The sequence below is a fragment of the Aptenodytes patagonicus genome, chromosome 25 (assembly GCF_965638725.1).
Source record: "Aptenodytes patagonicus chromosome 25, bAptPat1.pri.cur, whole genome shotgun sequence".
Classification (NCBI taxonomy): Eukaryota; Metazoa; Chordata; class Aves; order Sphenisciformes; family Spheniscidae; genus Aptenodytes; species Aptenodytes patagonicus.
In genome coordinates, this window is record NC_134973.1 from 2586937 (window position 1) to 2604455 (window position 17519).

At 64.2% G+C, this 17519-nt stretch overlaps 3 protein-coding genes across 3 annotated transcripts in view; 1 reads left to right on the forward strand and 2 right to left on the reverse strand.

Annotated features, from left to right (window-relative positions):
- Positions 1 to 1676, reverse strand: part of MAP2K2 (mitogen-activated protein kinase kinase 2) — a 1909-nt gene extending 233 nt beyond the window's left edge. Inside the window, exons 1-2 of the mRNA XM_076359682.1 lie at positions 1556 to 1676; positions 7 to 183 (exon numbers count right to left, since the gene is read on the reverse strand). Coding sequence (XP_076215797.1) covers positions 7 to 183; positions 1556 to 1641 — 263 coding nt within the window. The 5' untranslated portion in view covers positions 1642 to 1676. The remainder of the gene's footprint in view (positions 1 to 6; positions 184 to 1555) is intronic.
- Positions 1677 to 1988: 312 nt separating this feature from the next.
- CREB3L3 (cAMP responsive element binding protein 3 like 3) lies at positions 1989 to 7995 on the forward strand. The gene is made up of 11 exons (XM_076359160.1): positions 1989 to 2003; positions 3008 to 3123; positions 4414 to 4538; positions 4729 to 4984; positions 5503 to 5618; positions 5879 to 6010; positions 6103 to 6209; positions 6376 to 6444; positions 6581 to 6665; positions 7091 to 7187; positions 7260 to 7995. Exons 3-11 carry the CDS (start codon positions 4416 to 4418, stop codon positions 7607 to 7609), a joined length of 1335 nt encoding a protein of 444 aa, XP_076215275.1. The 5' UTR covers positions 1989 to 2003; positions 3008 to 3123; positions 4414 to 4415; the 3' UTR covers positions 7610 to 7995.
- A 507-nt stretch (positions 7996 to 8502) lies between these two features.
- On the reverse strand, positions 8503 to 17022 carry SIRT6 (sirtuin 6). The gene is made up of 8 exons (XM_076359311.1): positions 16905 to 17022; positions 15583 to 15710; positions 15059 to 15241; positions 11900 to 11959; positions 11206 to 11301; positions 10257 to 10337; positions 9776 to 9899; positions 8503 to 9014 (listed from the first exon to the last, which is right to left on the reverse strand). Exons 1-8 carry the CDS (start codon positions 16968 to 16970, stop codon positions 8679 to 8681), a joined length of 1074 nt encoding a protein of 357 aa, XP_076215426.1. The 5' UTR covers positions 16971 to 17022; the 3' UTR covers positions 8503 to 8678.
- Between the last annotated feature and the right edge of the window lie 497 nt (positions 17023 to 17519).

Genomic DNA, 17519 nt, shown 5'->3' on the forward strand with positions numbered 1-17519 from the left:
TTGTGCTGCACTTTGGTGACCACACCGCCATTGCCAGCCCCCAGTTCGGAGATCCTCTCGAAGTCATCGTCCTTCAGCTCGCCCACTTTGGCTTTCTGCGTGAGGAAAGCTTCCAGGCGCTTCTTCTGCTGCTTATCCAGCTCCAGTTCCTCGAGCTTTTTTTGAAGGTCCACCAGGTTTGCCCTGGAGAGGGGAGGAGGAGACAGGAGGGACGGTCAGGAGACTATGAGGGCAGCGCCAGAGAAAGAGGATGGTTTGTTTGGGTTTTTTTTTAGGGAAGCAGAGGGGAAAAAACTGAAAAACTGCCGTCTGACACATACTCAGCCCCTGATATAGCAGCGAGACTAAAGCAAAGCTCCGGAGAGAGGCAGGGCTCAGCTCCGGTGCTGACAGGGTCACCCGGACAGCGAGACCCATGGTGCAATATCTGCCCAACACGCACATCTCCTCTGGAGAGGAGCTTTAGTGCAGTCAGCTGTTTTGGGAAAGCCAAGGAGCAGGGAAAATCCTTCAACCCTTAAAGAGGCAGCACAGCTCAGCCCGGAGAGAACGGCAGCACCAGCAACCTCTCCCGACACGGGAAGCCAAGCTTGGGTTTTGCTGCGAAACACGAGAAGGGCTTTCCAGGGTGTCCAGCAACCCCCTACTCCGTTACGCCCCCCCCCCAAATCCACTGCTCCCGAGCACAAAGGGGTGTCTGTGTTCCCCCAGCACCTGCTGCCGAGCTCCCATCGCCCGCGCAGGCTCCAGCTGCTCTCTCCCATTTGCTGCCCACCCCCTTATCCCCCCCCCAGGGCAATGGTTCCGGAGGGTCTCACCCCACCCCTTCCACCCAGCACCCCCATGCGATGCTCTGCCTCCCCCTAGCACCGCCCATGCCCCCTCTCCACCACCCTTCGCCCCGCACGTCCTGCCCACCCAGCCCTGATTACTGCCCCAAACCCTCCCCCCCCAAGCCTAGGTCCCCCTCCCAGCCCCAACCCGCGTGCCCAGGCCTGGTCCCCAAACGCCCCAGGCCTCAGCTGCCCCCAGACCTTCCCCCAGCCTCCTCTGCCTTCCCTGCTCCCCCCCCCCCAGCAAACCCGGGGATCAGACCGTCCTCCACCCCTGCCCCAGCCCACCCAGCCCCTGCCCCCCCCCCCGGCTCTGGCTCCCCGACCCCTTACTCACCTCACGCACCCCCAGGCTGGGCCCATCCAGCCCCCCAGCCCCGGCCTGTCCCGGCTCCCCCAAGCCTGCCCTCGTCCCCCAGGCCTGTCCCGGCTCCCCCAAGCACGGCGCCCGCCCCGGCTCCCCCCCGTCTCCCTAGGCCCAGTGCCCGGCCTGTCCCGGCTCCCCCAGGCCCGGCGCCCGCCCCGTCCCGGCCCCCCCAGGCCCAGTGCCCGGCCTCTCCCTGTCCCCCCGGCTCCCCCCCGGGCCCAGCGCCCTCCCTGTCCCGGCCCCCCCCTAGGCCCAGCGCCCGGCCTGGCCCGGCCCCCCCAGCCCCTCCAGGCCCGGTGCCCGCCCTGCCCCGGTCGCGGCGCAGGCTGGGCGGGCCCCGCCGCCACTCACTCACTCGGCGGAGCCGTCGGGGCTCGGCCCCTCGGCGGCGCTGGGGGAGATGTTGAGGTCCGGCGGCACCGGCTTCCTCTTGGCCGGCATGGCCGGGCCGGGCCGCGCCTGCGGGGCCTAGCGGGAGCGCGGCCGCGCGGCGCGGGGGCGCGCGGGGGCGGGGTCAGCGGGGGCGGGGCCGCGCGGGGCCTGTCGGGGGCGCGGCCGCATGGCGCGGGGCCGCGCGGAGGGGGGGGCGGGGCCAGAAGGGGCGGGGCGGCAGGAGGGGCGGGGCCCGAGGGCCGCGGGGGGAGGGGGGCGGGGCCGAGGAGTCTCGCGAGAGCTCGCTGAGGGGGGGAGAGGGGGGGAGCGGGGGGGGGGGTGGGTGGGAGCCATGGCCGCGGGGGACGAGGCCTGAGCCCAGGGGAGGCGCCGGGGCAGCCCCCGGCTGTGCCGAGGGCGCTAATTGCCCTGTCAGTAATTAGCAGGAGACACACACCCCCCCTCACCCCCCCCCCCCCGGCCCCTGCCCGCCCTGCCCTGCCCATCCCCTGCCCGCGCCGCCCTCCCGCCTGCCCGCAGGCAGCAGGCCCGAGGGGGGATGCTCGGGGGGCCCTGAGGAAGCCGGGCGATTAGCAGCCCCGGGGCGGCGCCGGGCGGGCGCCCTTTGCTCGGTTCCAGGGGTTCCCGTCTCTGCCGCGGGGCCATAAAGCAGGGAGCGGCGCTCCGGAGCGGGCAGGTGCCTTCGCCGCTGCCGCCCGGTCAGAGGGCGTCGAGCGGCAGATAACGGGACGCGGCCTTGTCCCCGCGCCACGCCTCGGTGTCACACGCCGCCTTACTCACCCGTCCCCTCCCCGCGTGAAGGGGATCGGGGGGGGGGGGGGGGGGGGGAATCCCAGGGGATCTGCTGGGGAGGGGCTCATCTGGAGGGTGACACGGGTGACACCCTTACCGCACAGCAAACCGTAGCGTGTTCGGCCCCCAGACGGCCGCGGGGGAGACCGAGGCGCGGAGGGTGCAGGCAGCCCCGCCGGCAGGCAGCGGCCGGGCAGGCAGCAGAACCCAGGCGTCCGGGCCAGCCCCGGCCACAGGGTGCAGAGGGGACCAGGGTTTGTTGTGGAGGAAGCCGTAAGTGGTAGAGTCCAAGCCAAGGTCTTCCCCGGATGTTCTCAACACCTATAAAATGTGATTAACGCGATACGCTCGTCTGAAAAAAAGGGAAATTGTCCCCCAAAATGGGTGAAAGTTCACAGGCAATCACAGTGCTCGGACTTCGCTCATCGGCCCCGGGCCCCTCCTGCCTGGCTCGGCAGAGGAAGACAAAAACATTGGGCTAATGAGTTACAGAGCGCAGCAGGTCCATCCCCGGGGCAGCCCTGCCATCGCTCAGCGCCGTCCCCAATCAGGGACGGGAGATTTTGCAATCCGGGACGTTATTTCTGTGCGGTTGGAGTTTAAACTTTGCCACTCGGGTCAGGGCACCACGGAGGAAGAGGAGGAGGAGGTGGCTGGGCTTGGTGTCCATCCCGCTCCCCTGCACGCCGAGGGGGTTGAGAAGACAGGACGGATCCGTGGGAGTCGGATCTCACACAGGTAAGTCCTGGCTGCCGGTGCTCAACGGGGTCCCTCTACCTGACGGTCCCACGGGGCCATCAGGGCTCACTGGAAGGACTGAGGATGAAGGACAGGGTGCCATAAAGCCCCTTGCCTGGGTTGGCCAGCCAAACATCATGGTAATGACAACCGTCCCCAAACCTGGCTTGAAGGACACTTGAGTCAGTGCTTAATAGGTTGGCAAGGGCAGTTGGGTGATGGGTTGGGTGGTTGGGTGGAGCGGGTTGGGTCGTTGGGTGGTGGGTTGGTTGATCAATCAGTCAGACAGTTGACTGGTCAGTCAGTTGGTCGGTGGGTTGGTTATTTGGTCAGTCAATCGGTTGGTTGGCCAACAGGTTGACCATTTGGTCTGTTTCTTGATCGGTTCGTTGATTTGGCTGGTCAACCGGTTGGTCGGTTGGTCCGCTGGTCGGTTAGTTGGGTTGTCAGTCGGCTGATCGGCTGGTTGGGCAACTGGTCGGTTGGCCCTTTGGTTTTCTCTGAGTCCGGGGTCTCGAGCAGTGCCTGGAGTGGCAGCGCTAGAGCGGGGCCGAGTCCCCTCCTCGGGGCCGGCCGGTGGCAGCAGTCTCCTCCCCCTCTGCTTGCCACCCAAAATGATTAACCTGATCTTCCGGAGCGGTCACACACACGGGACAGGGCTGGACGGGGGAGCTGACCCAGCCCCCGGGTCTGGGCGCTCACCCCGTTCCCACGTTTGGGGGGCACGGTGGGGCTGGGGCAGCTGGGTGCCTGCAGGGAGCCCCTGGCAGTGCAGTGCTCTTGGGGGAAAAAATAGAGGATTTGGGAGTTTCAGCTGCTGGAAGGAGGCCGGGGGGGGGGGGCACTGCCGTGCCCCTGAGCCCCTGCACGCCTGTGCTCTCCTGCCCGCACGCGTGCACGTAGGGCTTTGCCAGATGTGCCCACGTGTGCTCACATACAGGTGCCAGCGTATGCGTGTGCATGTGTTCACACACCCATGTCTGCGTGAGCACGGACGTGCACGTTGCGTGGTCACGTGGTTGCACAGACACACAGCTCTGCACACGCGTGTGCCAGTGTGGCCACCTGCCCATCCAGCCGTGCACACATCCACGTGGCCGCACGCGCAGTCACGCACGTGCACACGTGTGTGTAGATACACCTCCCCGTGGTCCCGCACACGCGTGCTCCCTCTCAGCAGCCCCGTGCCCGCCCCACGATTTGGGGTGTCCCTGGGGCCGTGCAGCTTGGGGGGGGGGGGGGGGGCAATCACGGGGACCGTGTTAGGGACCTGACCCTGCCACCTCGCAGCCATGGCCTCTGGCATGGGCAGCCTCGACAGCCTCGACCTGCTGGACCTCCTCTTCGACCGCCAGGATGGGATCCTCCGCGGTGTGGAGCTGGGGACGCTGCCGGGTGCCTGGCACGAGGACGGGGTGAGTGCCCCGGGCTGGGGGGGACCATCCCCACCTCATCCCTGGGTCTGGCAGGAGAACCCCATCCCCACGCCTTGCCCGGGAGCTGGGACCACCCCGCAGCGCCGGCAGCTCCTGGGGGGCCCCCCAGGGTGACGGGCACCCCATGGTGACGGGCACCCCATGGTGACGGGCGCCTGTGTCCCCGCAGCGTGCCCAGGACGGCGAGGACTTCCTCAGCTCCATCCTGGGCTCCGGGGACTCAGCATCGGACTCGCCCGGCTGGTCCCCGGCCGCCAGCGACAGCGGGGTCTCCGAGGACCCCCCCTCTGACCAGCTCGACAGCCCCCCCAGGTGCTGTGACGGGGGTCCCGGCGAGGTCCTGTACCCCTGTGCCAACCCCTGTCGGGCTCTGCCCCTCCCGGGGGGGGCTGGGGTCCTGCACCCCGAGGTCTCCATCGACCTGGGTGAGCCACAGGGCGAGACTGGGCAAAGGAGCAGGCTGGGGGCACTGGCGGGACTTGGGGGGGACTGGGGACATTGGGGAGCCGAGGGGGATGGGGGGCCTGGGGTCTCTCGGGGATAGTGAGGAAATTAGGAGAGCTGGGGGGACTGGAGGGAACTGGGTGGACTGGGGAGAACTGGGAGGTCTGGAGGACTGGGGGGAGCCGGGGGAGTGGGGAGAGCTTGGGAACGGGAGTGAACTGGGTAGACTGGCGTTGGTGGGGGAGACTGGAAGAGGAGGGAGGTTTGGGGGGACTGGGGGTGCTGAGGTGGGCTGAGCAGCGCGGGGTGTTCTGGGGGGGCTGGGGCAGGACCAGAGGGACAGTTAGGGGGGACAGAGTCCGGGACCACTGGACCGGTGGGTGGCAGCGAGTCACCGTAGCTCTGGGGCCACCGGCAGGGGCGAGGGTCCTGCACTGGGGACACTGGGGACGGAGGGGGACACAGGACTGCTGACAGCCTCCGCTCTCCCCTCGCCCAGACATGTGGCACCCCGGCTTCTTCCTGGAGGAGAGCCAGGACCTGCCCGTGGTCTCCCCGCCTGCATCCTGCACCCTCACCGTCAAGGACCTGCTGCTCTCGGGCAGCGCTGATGCCGTGAGTCCCCGCCCCTGTGTCCCCATCCCTCCTTGTCCCCAGCCTTGTCCCTTCCTGGACCGTGATCCCCTCCCCATTCCTGTCCCCATCCCTCCCCGTCCCCGCACTTGTCCCCTTTCCCACACCATCGTCCCATCCCTGTCCCTTCCTGGACCGCGATCCCGTCCTCATCCCTGCACTGTGGTGCCCACCGTGGTCGCTGGGGTCAGGCGGGGGGTGACCGCGCCGCTCAGGGCCGTCACCCATCCGTGGCCCCGCAGCACCCGCAGGTGCCCAGCTCCCTGCTGAGGCAGAGCCAGGGGCAGTTCCAGGAGCTGGTGCTGACGGAGGACGAGAAGAAGCTGCTGGCGAAGGAGGGGGTGTCCCTGCCCACGCAGCTGCCCCTCACCAAGGTGGGTCCCACCGTGCCTGGGAAGGGCGTGGAGTGTGTGGGGGGGGGGTCCCAGCCCCTGCGGCCCTGACCCCCCCCGCCCGTCTCCCCCAGTACGAGGAGCGGGTGCTGAAGAAGATCCGGCGGAAGATCAGAAACAAGCAGTCGGCTCAGGAGAGCCGCAAGAAGAAGAAGGAGTATATCGACGGGCTGGAGAGCCGGTACGGCCCCCAGACCCCTGCTCCGAGCACGGCAGCACACCAGCCCCCGGGGCTGGCACCGGCCCCGGCCCCAGGCACCCTGGGGGCACCCGGCTGGCCGGTGATGGGCACGCTGCTCCTTGCCAGCCCCCCGCCAACCTCGTCCCCCCCTCTCCCTGTCCCCCAGGATGTCGGCGTGCACGGCCCAGAACCAGGAGCTGCAGAGGAAAGTCCTGCACCTGGAGAAGCAGAACTCGTAGGTGTTCCCAGGGCAGGATGGGGACGAGGGGGGGGGTAGGATGGGGCTGGGACTCCCCCCCGGACCCCCGGCCAGGCCTGCTACGGGGCAGGAGGGGCTTGGAGAGGTGCTAATGGGCTCTCCCTGTCCCCAGGTCCCTCCTGGAGCAGCTGAAGAAGCTCCAGGCTCTCGTGGTACAGTCAAGCAACAAGGCAGCACAGACGGGAACCTGCATCGCGGTGTGTGGAGCCCCCAAACCCCCCCCCAGCCTCCTTGCTTCGAGGGAGGGAGGGAGGGAGGGAGGGAGGGACGCTCAGACCCACGGAGATGTGCTGGCAGGGGTGGATGGAAGGATGGGCAGAGGGATGGGTGTGTGCTAAGGCAGAGGGATAGATGCTCCAAGGTTGGCTGGATGGAGGAAGGGATGGAGGCATGCGAGGACGGATGGAGGAAGGGATGGAGGAAGGGATGGAGGAAGGGATGGATGGATGGATGGACGGACGGATGGATGGATGGAGGTGCGCTGGCAGGGGCACGTGCACAGGGAGGGATGGAGGGACGCAGTCCTGGTTCTGCCACCAGCCCCCTTTCTCTGGGAGCCGTGTCCCAGAACCTGGTCCCCCCTCCACCTCTGTGCACGGTGACGTCCCCCCTCTGCCCCCAGGTCCTGCTGCTCTCTTTCGCACTCATCGTCTTCCCCTCCATCAGCCCCTTTGCCCCCAGCAAGGCCAAGGCGGACGGCGACTTCGGACCCGTGCGAGGTGAGGGCTGTGCTGGGGCTGCACCAGGAGCTCCGGGCACGGGAGCGGGCCCTGACCCTCCTTCGCCCTCAGTTTTCTCCAGGTCCCTGCACAACGCGGCCGCCTCCCGTGTGGCTTACACACAGCCCCAAGCCCGGGACGAGAAGCCCCCGGAGCCGCTGTGGCCGGAGCACCTGGGCGAAGCCCCCGAGACCCTGCACGAAGCCTTCGGTGGCCGCACATTCACCCCACGCCCGGACAAAGTCTCCCCCCGTAACGGCACGCAGCCGCTTGCCTCGGAAGGGCTGAGCCGTGGGGACGGGGATCGAGCTGACACCGCGTCCGGGGATGGCACCGCACCGCACCACGGCCTGGCATCGCTGGCTTGGACCAAGGCTGGCCACAGCAGGCCCACGGTGCTGGAGCCGGCTGAGGAGCTTTAAGCAGCACCCAGGGACCACGGGGGATGCGATGGGGTGGCTCAGCACCTCAGCCCCTACAGGACAAGCCCTCGGGGTGGCCCCTCTAGGATCTGCCTCCAGGCGCAGGCGGATGCTGGACCCACTTGGCTTCGCTTCTATCTGTGAACTGGGAAGATGAGACCGGTTCCCACTGGCCTTACTGGGAGGGAGGGGGCTGCTCCTGCCCCCCGGGGTGCAGCAGGAGTTGCGGAAGGGACACGGGGTCGCTCAGGATGGGGACGAGGTTAACTGGAGGGGTCCTGGGCTGGTTGGCTATTGATGTTGCAACTGGTTGGTTTTGTTCTTTTTTTGTGTTTTTTTTTTTTTTAAGCTTTATTTTCATCTCTAAATAAAAGGTGTTTTGGAAAAAATCCACCTGCTTTAGTTTACTGTGGGGTGATCCACAAGGTTTCAAGGACCCTTGGGGCCAGGGACACTTCGAGCCCAGCTGCCACGAGGCAGCAGGGTCCAGCAGAGCTGGGACGCGTGGCCAGACCCAGCCTAGGGCTGCCCCGGGAGCAGCGGGCACAGCAGGAGGCAGCGGGGAGGGCAGGGGGACCCGGGGCACCGTCCCACAGCTCCCAGCCCTGCGCCGGGCCAGGAATTCGGCCAGCACCAGTCCCCTCCCCTTCCACCACCCAGCGACATCCCCCCTGATCACCGGCACGCACGGGACCGGCTCTGCGGGCAGATCTCAGCCAGGAGATCGCGGCGGCTCACCCCAACCACCGCCCGGCCCCAGTTTCAGTTGAGATGGCACCGGCTTGCCCCAGTGGTCCCCCCGCGTCGCTGCCCCAGCGCCGAGCACCCTCGTCCCTCTGCCCCTCCGAGGTCTGCTGGACCATCTCCTCGCAGAGAAGGAATTAGATGCTCGGTCCGTTTCAAGCAGGCAGCGCCCTTCCCGGGCCGGTGGGTGCAGCTGCCCAGACACACGCGATTCAAGTGTATTTAATACTTACATAAAAAAAGGGACAATGTTTAAGGGTATAAAAAAACGTCGGTAGGAAAAGCGACACGGATGAGTGTCTAGACAGACAGGGAGCAGTCTGGGTCAGGTGAGGAGAGGCTCCACCTTCATCTTCTTCACCGTCGTTGGCCCCGTGTCCGGGCTGGGACACTCCTGCTTCAGACTGTCACGGCGCTCCACCAGCGTGGTCCCAAGGTCAGGGCACAGCCCGCCCGTGCCGTTGTGCTGGGAGAGGGGCTGCTCCTTCAGCAGCCCGCGAGCCCCGGGGTCAAATTTGAAGAGCTGTTCGGGCTTGGTGAGCTCAGCGCTTTCCACCACCACCGGCCCCGTCCACTCCGGGACCTCCAGCCCCAAGTGCTTCATCAGCTTCGTCATGACATCATCGACGTAGGCGTGGATGCGCAGGTCGGCCTGTCTGTCCTGGGGCGAGCGAGGGCAAGCACGGCGTTAGGGGACGAACACAGCGTGCGGGGACAAACGTCCCCTCCCAGGGAGCGCATGGGGACACGGGGCCCAGGTGACGGCTCAGCTGCACGTGGGTTCCAGGGCTCCTGTCCCTGAGACATCGTCCCTGGTGGAACACGAACTGAGACCCTGACCCCGTCTGGCACCACTCCCCGGCTACGCCGCAGGCTGATAGGGCTCTATCAGGGTGTGGGCAGGCAGTCTCCACCTCAAGACACAGCCCAGAGACGGGGACGTGGATGCAGAGCCAGGCTAGCGAGCCCAGGACGGAGCGGGACAGGGACACGGGAGCTCTAATGACATCCCAGAAACCCCCCAGCTCTGGTTATTCGAAAGACTTCGGACAATTGGGGCACCAAAACCAGGGCTGAACATGAACCGAACTCCTCTGCCCCGTGGCGTGGGTTCCGTGTGTGCAGTTACTTAATCACTGTAATTCACCGGAGGATACATCAGGCTTTGGGCCGAGTTTTTATTCTGCTCTTAAGATTTACCTTCCATTTCTAGGTGTTTTATCAGGAGTTGCAGGTTTAAACCCTCCAACGAGGGAAGCCCAGCCTGTTTTCTTGCTAAGCGAGGCCACTCTTCTACCTGGCCGCCTGGGAGGGGGTCACATGTGGGGACCAAACTATGATGGGGCTGAAAACAGTGATGCGAGGGGAAAGGAGCAGCGCAAATTGCTCTGAGCGCAGAGCAGCGAGGACGCTCTCACTCACGTGTTTGGTTGCTTGTAGGTTGACTATGACCAGCTTCCCTCCTCTCTTCTTCGTGATCAGCGGGAGGTTGCCACTGGGTTTGATCTGCAGAGAGGTCCCCAGGGTGACGGAGAGATCAGCTTTCCTGCAGGGAGGAGACAAAACATCCAGGGCAGAGAAAAAGCCGTGGCTGTTTGCAGGCTGCTTCTCCTACCCTGCTCCAGTGTGGACTCTACAAGCTTCCCAGCCGGGAAGCAAAGCTGTGGCCAGAACTTGCAGTGGTTTCTCTCGGTCACTTTCTGGGGAGAGGGCTGGGCGTTGCTGTGCTGTGGGTACAGCCTCAGGGCTGCGAGGCACAAAACACGGTCAACAAAGCCAGGCAGGGTTGGCTCGAGGACCGCTGCGGTGCTGGCAGAGGACGGGGAGCCCCGGCAGTCTCCCGGGGCACCGCGAGCCGCAGGCATCAGCAGCCGCCACGGCGTGAAGAGCCCAAGCACAGTACCTGCAGGCTTCGTCTGCCAGCGTGAGGTCGCGGTCAGGCAGGGAATCTTCCCAGTCCAGAATAGTGTCTCGTAACTTCCCTCTAGAAAACACACACAGGGACCACAGTTTCCCCCTGCCAGGCAGGAACAGGCAGCAGAGCTGCCCTGGGAGAGGGGACAGTGACCCAGATCCTGTCCCACCCTCCCTGGCCCAGCACTGCAAAGGGACAGAGAGAGCCCAGACAAACCGAGGGGACTCACCGGCAGGCGAGGGAAGGCACAGAATTCACCTGCATGAGGGATTTTGTGGCTGGTGCTGCAACGCCACCAAAGCGCCAGCTGCTTTGCTGTCCCAGTTCAGAGCTGGGACGCGCTCTTCACTCCCCAGCATCAGAGCTGAGTCAGCAGAGCTTTGCCCCACAGCCCGGAGCCCCCGGCTCTGCTGTGCTGGCTCTGCAGCCAGCCTGGATGAGAAAAGCAACTGGGCTGGGCTCGGTGAGCCTGACTGAGGAAGCACGAGGGACGTGCGGAGCGTGTCTGGATGCCAGATCACCTCAGGGTACCTCCAGCTGCAGAGCTGGAAACACTGGCTACGCTTCCCTACTGAAGGCAAGCAGCACCAGGGCAGCGCAGTGGCCGTATCCTGCTGGAGGGGAAGGGGCTCTCTAGAGCTGCCATCCCACAGCAGGGCCTTCCCCAGCACTAGGACGTGCTCAGGTTATCGGCATGGGAAGACCCCCCCCAAGGAGGCTGCGTGGCTGGGACTCCTCGGAGACGTGGGTGCTGGCTTCCTATCTGGGCTTTTGGAGATCTCCCCTACACCCGCTGCTTCTCCACCTGAGCTGGAGGGACTGTCGGCCCAGCCCTGCAAAGCCAAGTCTGCGTACCAGAGCCACTCGCTCGGGTGAACGGGTCCCTGCCACCCCACGTCGCCTCGGGAGCCCCCGCCCAGCGCCCCAGCAGACGTACCTGCAGGCCCGCAGCCCCCGGGCTTTGGTGACGCTGCACAGCCTGCCCGTTGGCTTCAGCCCCATGCTGCCCACGACCGCGTCCCGCACGTACTGCCTGCAAGAGCGATGGTGCCATTCAGGGCCAAACAGGCAGCAGGGGTGTGAAATGCCCCCCCCCCTCCCAGGATATGGCACACCTCACACCACAGACGCCCTGCTCGGAGGAAGCAGGTGATGGCTCAGAGCCACACGCAGTGAGCGGAGCATCTCAGTCCTTCATCGATCTCTGCCCGCGTCTCTAACCAGGCGCTGCTGACAGCAGCTCTGACCAACAGCCCCAGAGGTCTGCCACAAACCAGGACGGAAAACCCGGCTTGTAGCAACCTCCTCTCCTCTCCTCTCCTTTCCTCTCTCCAGCTGGCAGGCGCAGACCTTGCTGCAGGCAGCCCTGCTGGCGCATCCACCTTGCCACGAGGAGCAGGATTTGCCGAGGGCCTCCCAGGCAATGGAGAATTCCCAGAACGTTCATTTCCCGCCGTTTGACAGGGTTTAGGATTCGGACGGACAGATCTGTGCGTGACCCCACGCACGCTGCGCTAGAGACCTGCCAGGCAGACAGCCCCACGGCACGTGCAGGGCCTCCATCGCTCCCCGGGGACAACAACAAAGCCCCCACCCCGCTGATGCCCGCCCCAGGCTCAGGGCTCACGTACTTGCCGCATTTCACGCACTCTTCCACAAACATGTTCCCGTGGAGCTCAGCCAACTTGTCCCTGTGGGAGAAACGGCAGAGGTGAGCTGGGGAAGGGCGGAGAGCCCCTGGGGCAACAGGGAAAGCCGCCCAAACCCACCTCCTCACCAGGGGTCCAGCACCTCAAGGGCTTCCCCACTTTCCAGCTCGGCCGGATCAGACCTGCCAGGTGACGTGGGGTGGCAGGGACCCTCTGCCATGGCCTGGGGACAGTGCCCCAGCACAGGGTCAGCACTGAGGGGAATTATATTAGTTATAGACAAATACGGCTGCATCAGAGCAAGGCACCAGTGTCAGGCAGGCTCTGGGGACACCGGGTGCCACAAAACGACCTGGCCTTGCTGCAGGGAGGCAGCTGGTTCGGCAGAGAAGACCGTTGGCCCGGCCACTGAGTGTGGGGGCTTCCCTGTGCCGAGCGTGGCCATCACGTGCGGGGCAAGCAGGCACCGGCAAAACTACGGCACACTGAGCACCGCTTTGTGCTTTTAACACAAGAAATACTGTTCAAAGGGAGTTTGGGCAGAGCCGTCCCTCCTGCGGGGCAGGGGAGACCCAGAGGACACGTTCAGATCCTGGCAAGAGGCCTTCTGTGCCACGGTTTCATCTCCATCACGGAAGCACTACGCTATGGCCACCACAGCTGGGACTAAGGGGAGGGACAGCACGTCCTGGCTTTTGGATTTTAAATGCTTCCATCTGCAGCGCCAGTTCTAGCCCCCGTTCTGATCCAGCCTCACATCTTCTCTGTGTCCGGTAGCAACCTGGATCTTTGCTTTTCTCAGCACTCCACGTTCCTCTCCGTCCTTGCACGGTTCCGGCCCTTTGCCACTCGTTTTGACTAAAACTCCCCTCAAGCTCAGCGCGAGCCTCAAAGCGCAGAAGCTAGAGGAAAACAAGGCCACGCTCTCCCTATGCTCCTACGAGCCCCACGGTGACTGGGAACCTCCTCCAGGGTGGATGGAGACAGGACTGACTCGATTTCCCCCGTTTTGGCCCCAGTTCAGCGGCGCTTACTTAAGCACACGCTTCGCTTGGGCGGAAGAGCTGTGCTAAACCAGAGTGGGAGCCAGCGGCACGAGGCTGCAGGGAGCACAGCTGAGTTGTGGTCATTATTTCCTATTCTTTTTCCCATGGTTGTTTAGTTTAAAAAGGCAAATGTGGGGCTAGGAGCAGGAACCAGGACTCAGGGCTTTTAATAGGAAATACTCCCTGGAGGCAGCTCTCTGCTCAGCCCGTGACGGCTGAAGATATTTGTGAGATGCGTCTTCTCCGAGGTCCCATTCACGCTCCTCGTTCTCATCCCAACTCCCTTCACTTTATTTTCTTACTTGAATTCAGCTGCTCTCCCCTTTCCTTTCCAGGCAGCTCCAAGCAGTTTGCCTCACAAGACAATTGCTCGCTGGTCTTAAGTGCTGGAAATGGGTTTTATGAGAGGCTGAAGTTTCTTGAAGGGAAAAGAGCCCGTTGCCGTAAGTCCTAATGGAAAGGCAGGTTCCTTTGAGGACATCCTTGAAACGGCCACTGCGCTGCTAAATGCACTTCAGTCCCCACCCACGCAGGGAGCGGAGATCTTGTACCCTCGGCTCCCACACGTCGCAGCTCCCCGCAGAGGGAACACGGCTACGCAGGATCCCTGACCTCATCGCAGCGGGCAAGGAAATCGGAGACCACGGCCGGTAAGTCAGACCAGTTCCAACTGCGGGACTCTCTCCGTCTTGCCGCCCTTGCAGTTTCACAAATTTATGGAGAGGCAAAGTACTGTCTTGGGCCCAGGCACGGTTTCATCACTGGGGCAGCACCGCCTTTATTTTCTCTCAAGAAATTCAATTTAAGCAAACTGTAAAATAGCACAAGATCCAGTGCTCTGAGACAGCTCTAGCAACGCTGGTAAAACAGGGCGACACGCGTCTCTGTGAGCAGCAGGAGCAGTTTCAGATGCTCTCGTCCTCCCTCCTGTCCGTTCACCCCTCTGGATGGGTGCAGAGGCAGCGGAAAGGACCGTGTGCCCTCAGCGCAGTTCTGAGCCCAGCTCCCAGGAGCACGTGCCCTACGTGAAGCCAGCGTCTCGTTCCCTGGGCCGCGAGCCCCCAGGCAGCCACGCAGCGCAGCCGGGCTGCTCACAGCGGCACCGACAGCTACAGCCAACTCAGCTGATGGGTGGTAACATGCGACTGTCTGCTGGTTTTGGCTGGGGTAGAGTTAATTTTCTTCCCAGTAGCTGGTACAGGGCTGTGTTTTGGATTTGTGCTGGAAACAGCGTTGATAACACAGGGATGTTTTTGTTACTGCTGAGCAGTGCTGACACAGAGTCAAGGCCTTTTCTGCTCCTCACCCCACCCCACCAGCGAGCAGGCTGGGGGGGGCACAAGAAGCTGGGAGGGGACACAGCCGGGACAGCTGACCCCGACTGACCCAAGGGATATCCCACACCATATGACGTCATGCTCAGCATATAAAGCTGGGGGAAGAAGAAGGAAGGGGGGGACGTTCGGGGTGATAGCGTTTGTCTTCCCAAGTCACCGTTAGGTGTGATGGAGCCCTGCTTTCCTGGGGATGGCCGAACACCCGCCTGCCCATGGGAAGTAGTGAATGAATTCCTTGTTTCGCTTTGCTTGCGCGAGCGGCTTTTGCTTTACCTGTGAAACTGTCTTTATCTCAACCCAGGAGTTTTCTCGCTTTTACCCTTCCGATTCTCTCCCCCATCCCACCGGGGGGGAGTGAGCGAGCGGCTGTGCGGTGCTTAGTTGCCGGCTGGGGTTAAACCACGACAGACGGCTCAACACCGCGACCCGTTCATTCCACTTGTGAACAAACGGCTTCTGGGTGTACTTCTAGAGAGCATCAGCTGAGGCTGACTTAATTTCATCACCCTCTGAATTATTACCATAACCTCTCTGCTCTAAATTCAAGCTGGTTTATGTACCCCTTCCCACACCAGCGCATCCCAGTTTCTGCTCCCCCTATCAGTGGGCAGACAGCTGCCAAGCCAGCCTTGGAAATCAAGCCCCAGCATCAAACGCTTGCACGCGAGGCCACGCTAAATCAAGGCAGCAAGAACAGCCACGTGGCAGCGGCTGGAGAAAGCGCGAGGGACCCGGAGACAGGGCGGGAGAGGCAGTACCGTGGGAATCCTGAACGCACGTGAAGGCCGTCCACGTTCTGGCTGACCAGGAATTTCAGGATGCCGACTCTCTGCAGCCCCAGCAGCGCCATGTGAGTCTTGGAGGGCCTGGCATTCTCAAAGGTGGTGTCAAATTTTGGGGAGAGCCCCTTCTCTTCCATAGTCCAGACACCATTGGGCCCCCTGCAGCAATGGGGACAGAAAGAGTGAGAATTGAGATCTCAGGCTCCGAGAAGACAGCTGTAAATGCAGCACGAGCCCTATCGATGGAGGATGAGCAAGGCACTGCTAAATGAAGGTCGTGTATCACCAGCCATTTTTGTCACTGATGCAAGCAGAGCCCATGTAGGGCTTCTGTGGGTACGGCTTAACGTCAGACGGGTGTGCAAGAGGGAAAGGGGATTTTCAGCTGGATGCAGGACCAGACAGGAGGGATGGAGTAGGTCTGGCTGGGGTAGCAGGAAGCACAGTCCAGAGCTTTACAAGACGTGAGATGGACTCGGAGAAGGTGCCACCGTCCTTACCTGAAGTCGGGAATCCCCGAGGCGGTGCTGATTCCAGCCCCCGTGTGAAACACCACATTGGAGGAACTCCTGATCAAGTCCGCCAGCTCCCGCACCTTCCTCTCCAGTTCCTCCGGCGGGTCAAAAATCTGAGCAGAAGAGACAAACCACCATGGGAACGGAGAGGTGCAGGGATAGATCCCACACACCTCCCCGCACAAAGACCCAGTAAATCACAATTCTTCCTTATCCAGGAAAGGGAAGAAGATTTCGCATTTCTTAATGATAAAAGCATTTAATCAGAGAGTAACAGCGTTGTATAAACCACCTCCGTGCAGGGTAAGGGCTTAAAACACCTAACGCAGACGAGGGTATTTATTGCTCTCACTGACAGGCAGCTGATACCCCGAGAAGTGGCTGGGCTCCAGGACACCGCCGGGCAGCGGGAGGACAGGGGCGAACCCGGTGCCACCCCACGTGTGCTCAACTCCAGCTGTCACCAGCACAGCCACCAGCTCTGCGCAGGGGACAGGACCGAGGGACGGCGAGCTGCACGGAAAGCCATGGAGGTGGGGGACGCGGGGACGCCGTGGCTGGATGGGACCGTGTGCCCAGCCGGCTTTCTGGCGCGGGGCACAGGATTTCATTTCTGCGAGATGCTTCTCCAGCCTGGTCTCCTGGGGACAGGGACTGAGGACAAGCCCCTGCGTGTCCCTGTCCCCTCACCCCCCCCAGGCTCAGGACGGGCCCCTGCGTGTCCCTGTCCCCTCACCACCCCCAGGCTCAGGACGGGCCCCTGCGTGTCCCTGTCCCCTCACCCCCCCCCAGGCTCAGGATGGGCCCCTGCATGTCACCGTCCCCTCACCCCAAAACCTGTTTTAAGCTTCCCGAGTACTGCTGGGGGCATGGGGCTGGGATCACCCCCGCGGTGCCTGGGGCAGGCCCCTCGCACCCACCCCCTGGGGATCCCCGCTGGGGAATACAAAGGGTCCCCATACGGCTGGGAGACCCTCTTGGGGCGGGGGGGGACACGACAAAACAAGGGGATAGTGCTGGGCCTGGAGGACGACGACAAGGAGGGAGCCATGGGGCTGGGGCGGGAGGAGACGTGGAAGGAGCCACGGGGTGGGCCTGGGGGGGACAAGGAGGGAGCCACGGGGTGGGCCTGGGGGGGACAAGGAGGGAGCCACGGGGTGGGCCTGGGGGGGACACACAAAGGGGTCCCTGGTGCCGGGTTCCCCACGGGAGACACCCAGGGGGCCGAGGGCCCGGTTGCCACGGAAACCCGCCAGGCAGGGGCAGGCCCCGGGTGGGGCCGGGAGGCCCCGCCGCGCCGCGCTCACCTCGGGGAGGCCGCACTTGCCCTTGTCCGAGTACGGCGAGAGCCCGGCCGCGTAATTCACCGCCATGGCCCGCCCCGGCCGCCGGAGCGCGCATTGTTGCCAGCCCCGCGGACGGGCGGAAGCGCGCAGGGAGGCCGCGGCGGGCGGGGCGCACGTGCGGGCACGCCCGGGGGAGGGCGCCGCCGCCGCCATCTTTGTGCCGGGCGAGAAGGGGGTTGGGGGGGGGTCGGCTGCCCTCACCCTGCCAGGCTTCGCCTGCCCCCCCCCCCCCCCCCCCCCCGCCCAGGGCTGTGTTGGGGGGGGGGAGCAGGGCAGGGGGTACCGGCGGGTCGGGACCCAGCCGTGCCCCACACGACCTGCAGCCCCAGACTCCCGACAGGGCCAGGGAGCCCAGCCTTGCTGCCCCCAGACCCGCCAGCTCCCCCTCCGGGCCTGGCCCTGCCGTGCCACGTCCCCTCGCCTCCCTCTCTCTGGGCATTTCAGGGGTGCAAGCAGACCCCCTCCCCAAACGGGGCTGGTCCCCCCGGACCGCCCCCCCCCGCCTGCCCAGCGCTGCCAGCTGTAACCACAGCCGCAGCCAGGCCGTAACCCAACTCCCCGGTGTCTGGTCTCCCC

Coding starts and splice junctions, on each gene's coding strand:
- CREB3L3 (XM_076359160.1), top strand. CDS start 4,416: ATGGCCTCTGGCATGGGCAGCCTCGACAGCCTCGACCTGCTGGACCTC. Junction 6,011..6,102: donor CGCAGCTGCCCCTCACCAAG/GTGGGTCCCACC, acceptor CGTCTCCCCCAG/TACGAGGAGCGGGTGCTGAA. Junction 6,210..6,375: donor ATCGACGGGCTGGAGAGCCG/GTACGGCCCCCA, acceptor CCTGTCCCCCAG/GATGTCGGCGTGCACGGCCC.
- SIRT6 (XM_076359311.1), bottom strand. CDS start 16,970: ATGGCGGTGAATTACGCGGCCGGGCTCTCGCCGTACTCGGACAAGGGC. Junction 15,711..16,904: donor GCAAGTGCGGCCTCCCCGAG/GTGAGCGCGGCG, acceptor TCTTCTGCTCAG/ATTTTTGACCCGCCGGAGGA. Junction 11,302..11,899: donor GAGTGCGTGAAATGCGGCAA/GTACGTGAGCCC, acceptor TCGCTCTTGCAG/GCAGTACGTGCGGGACGCGG.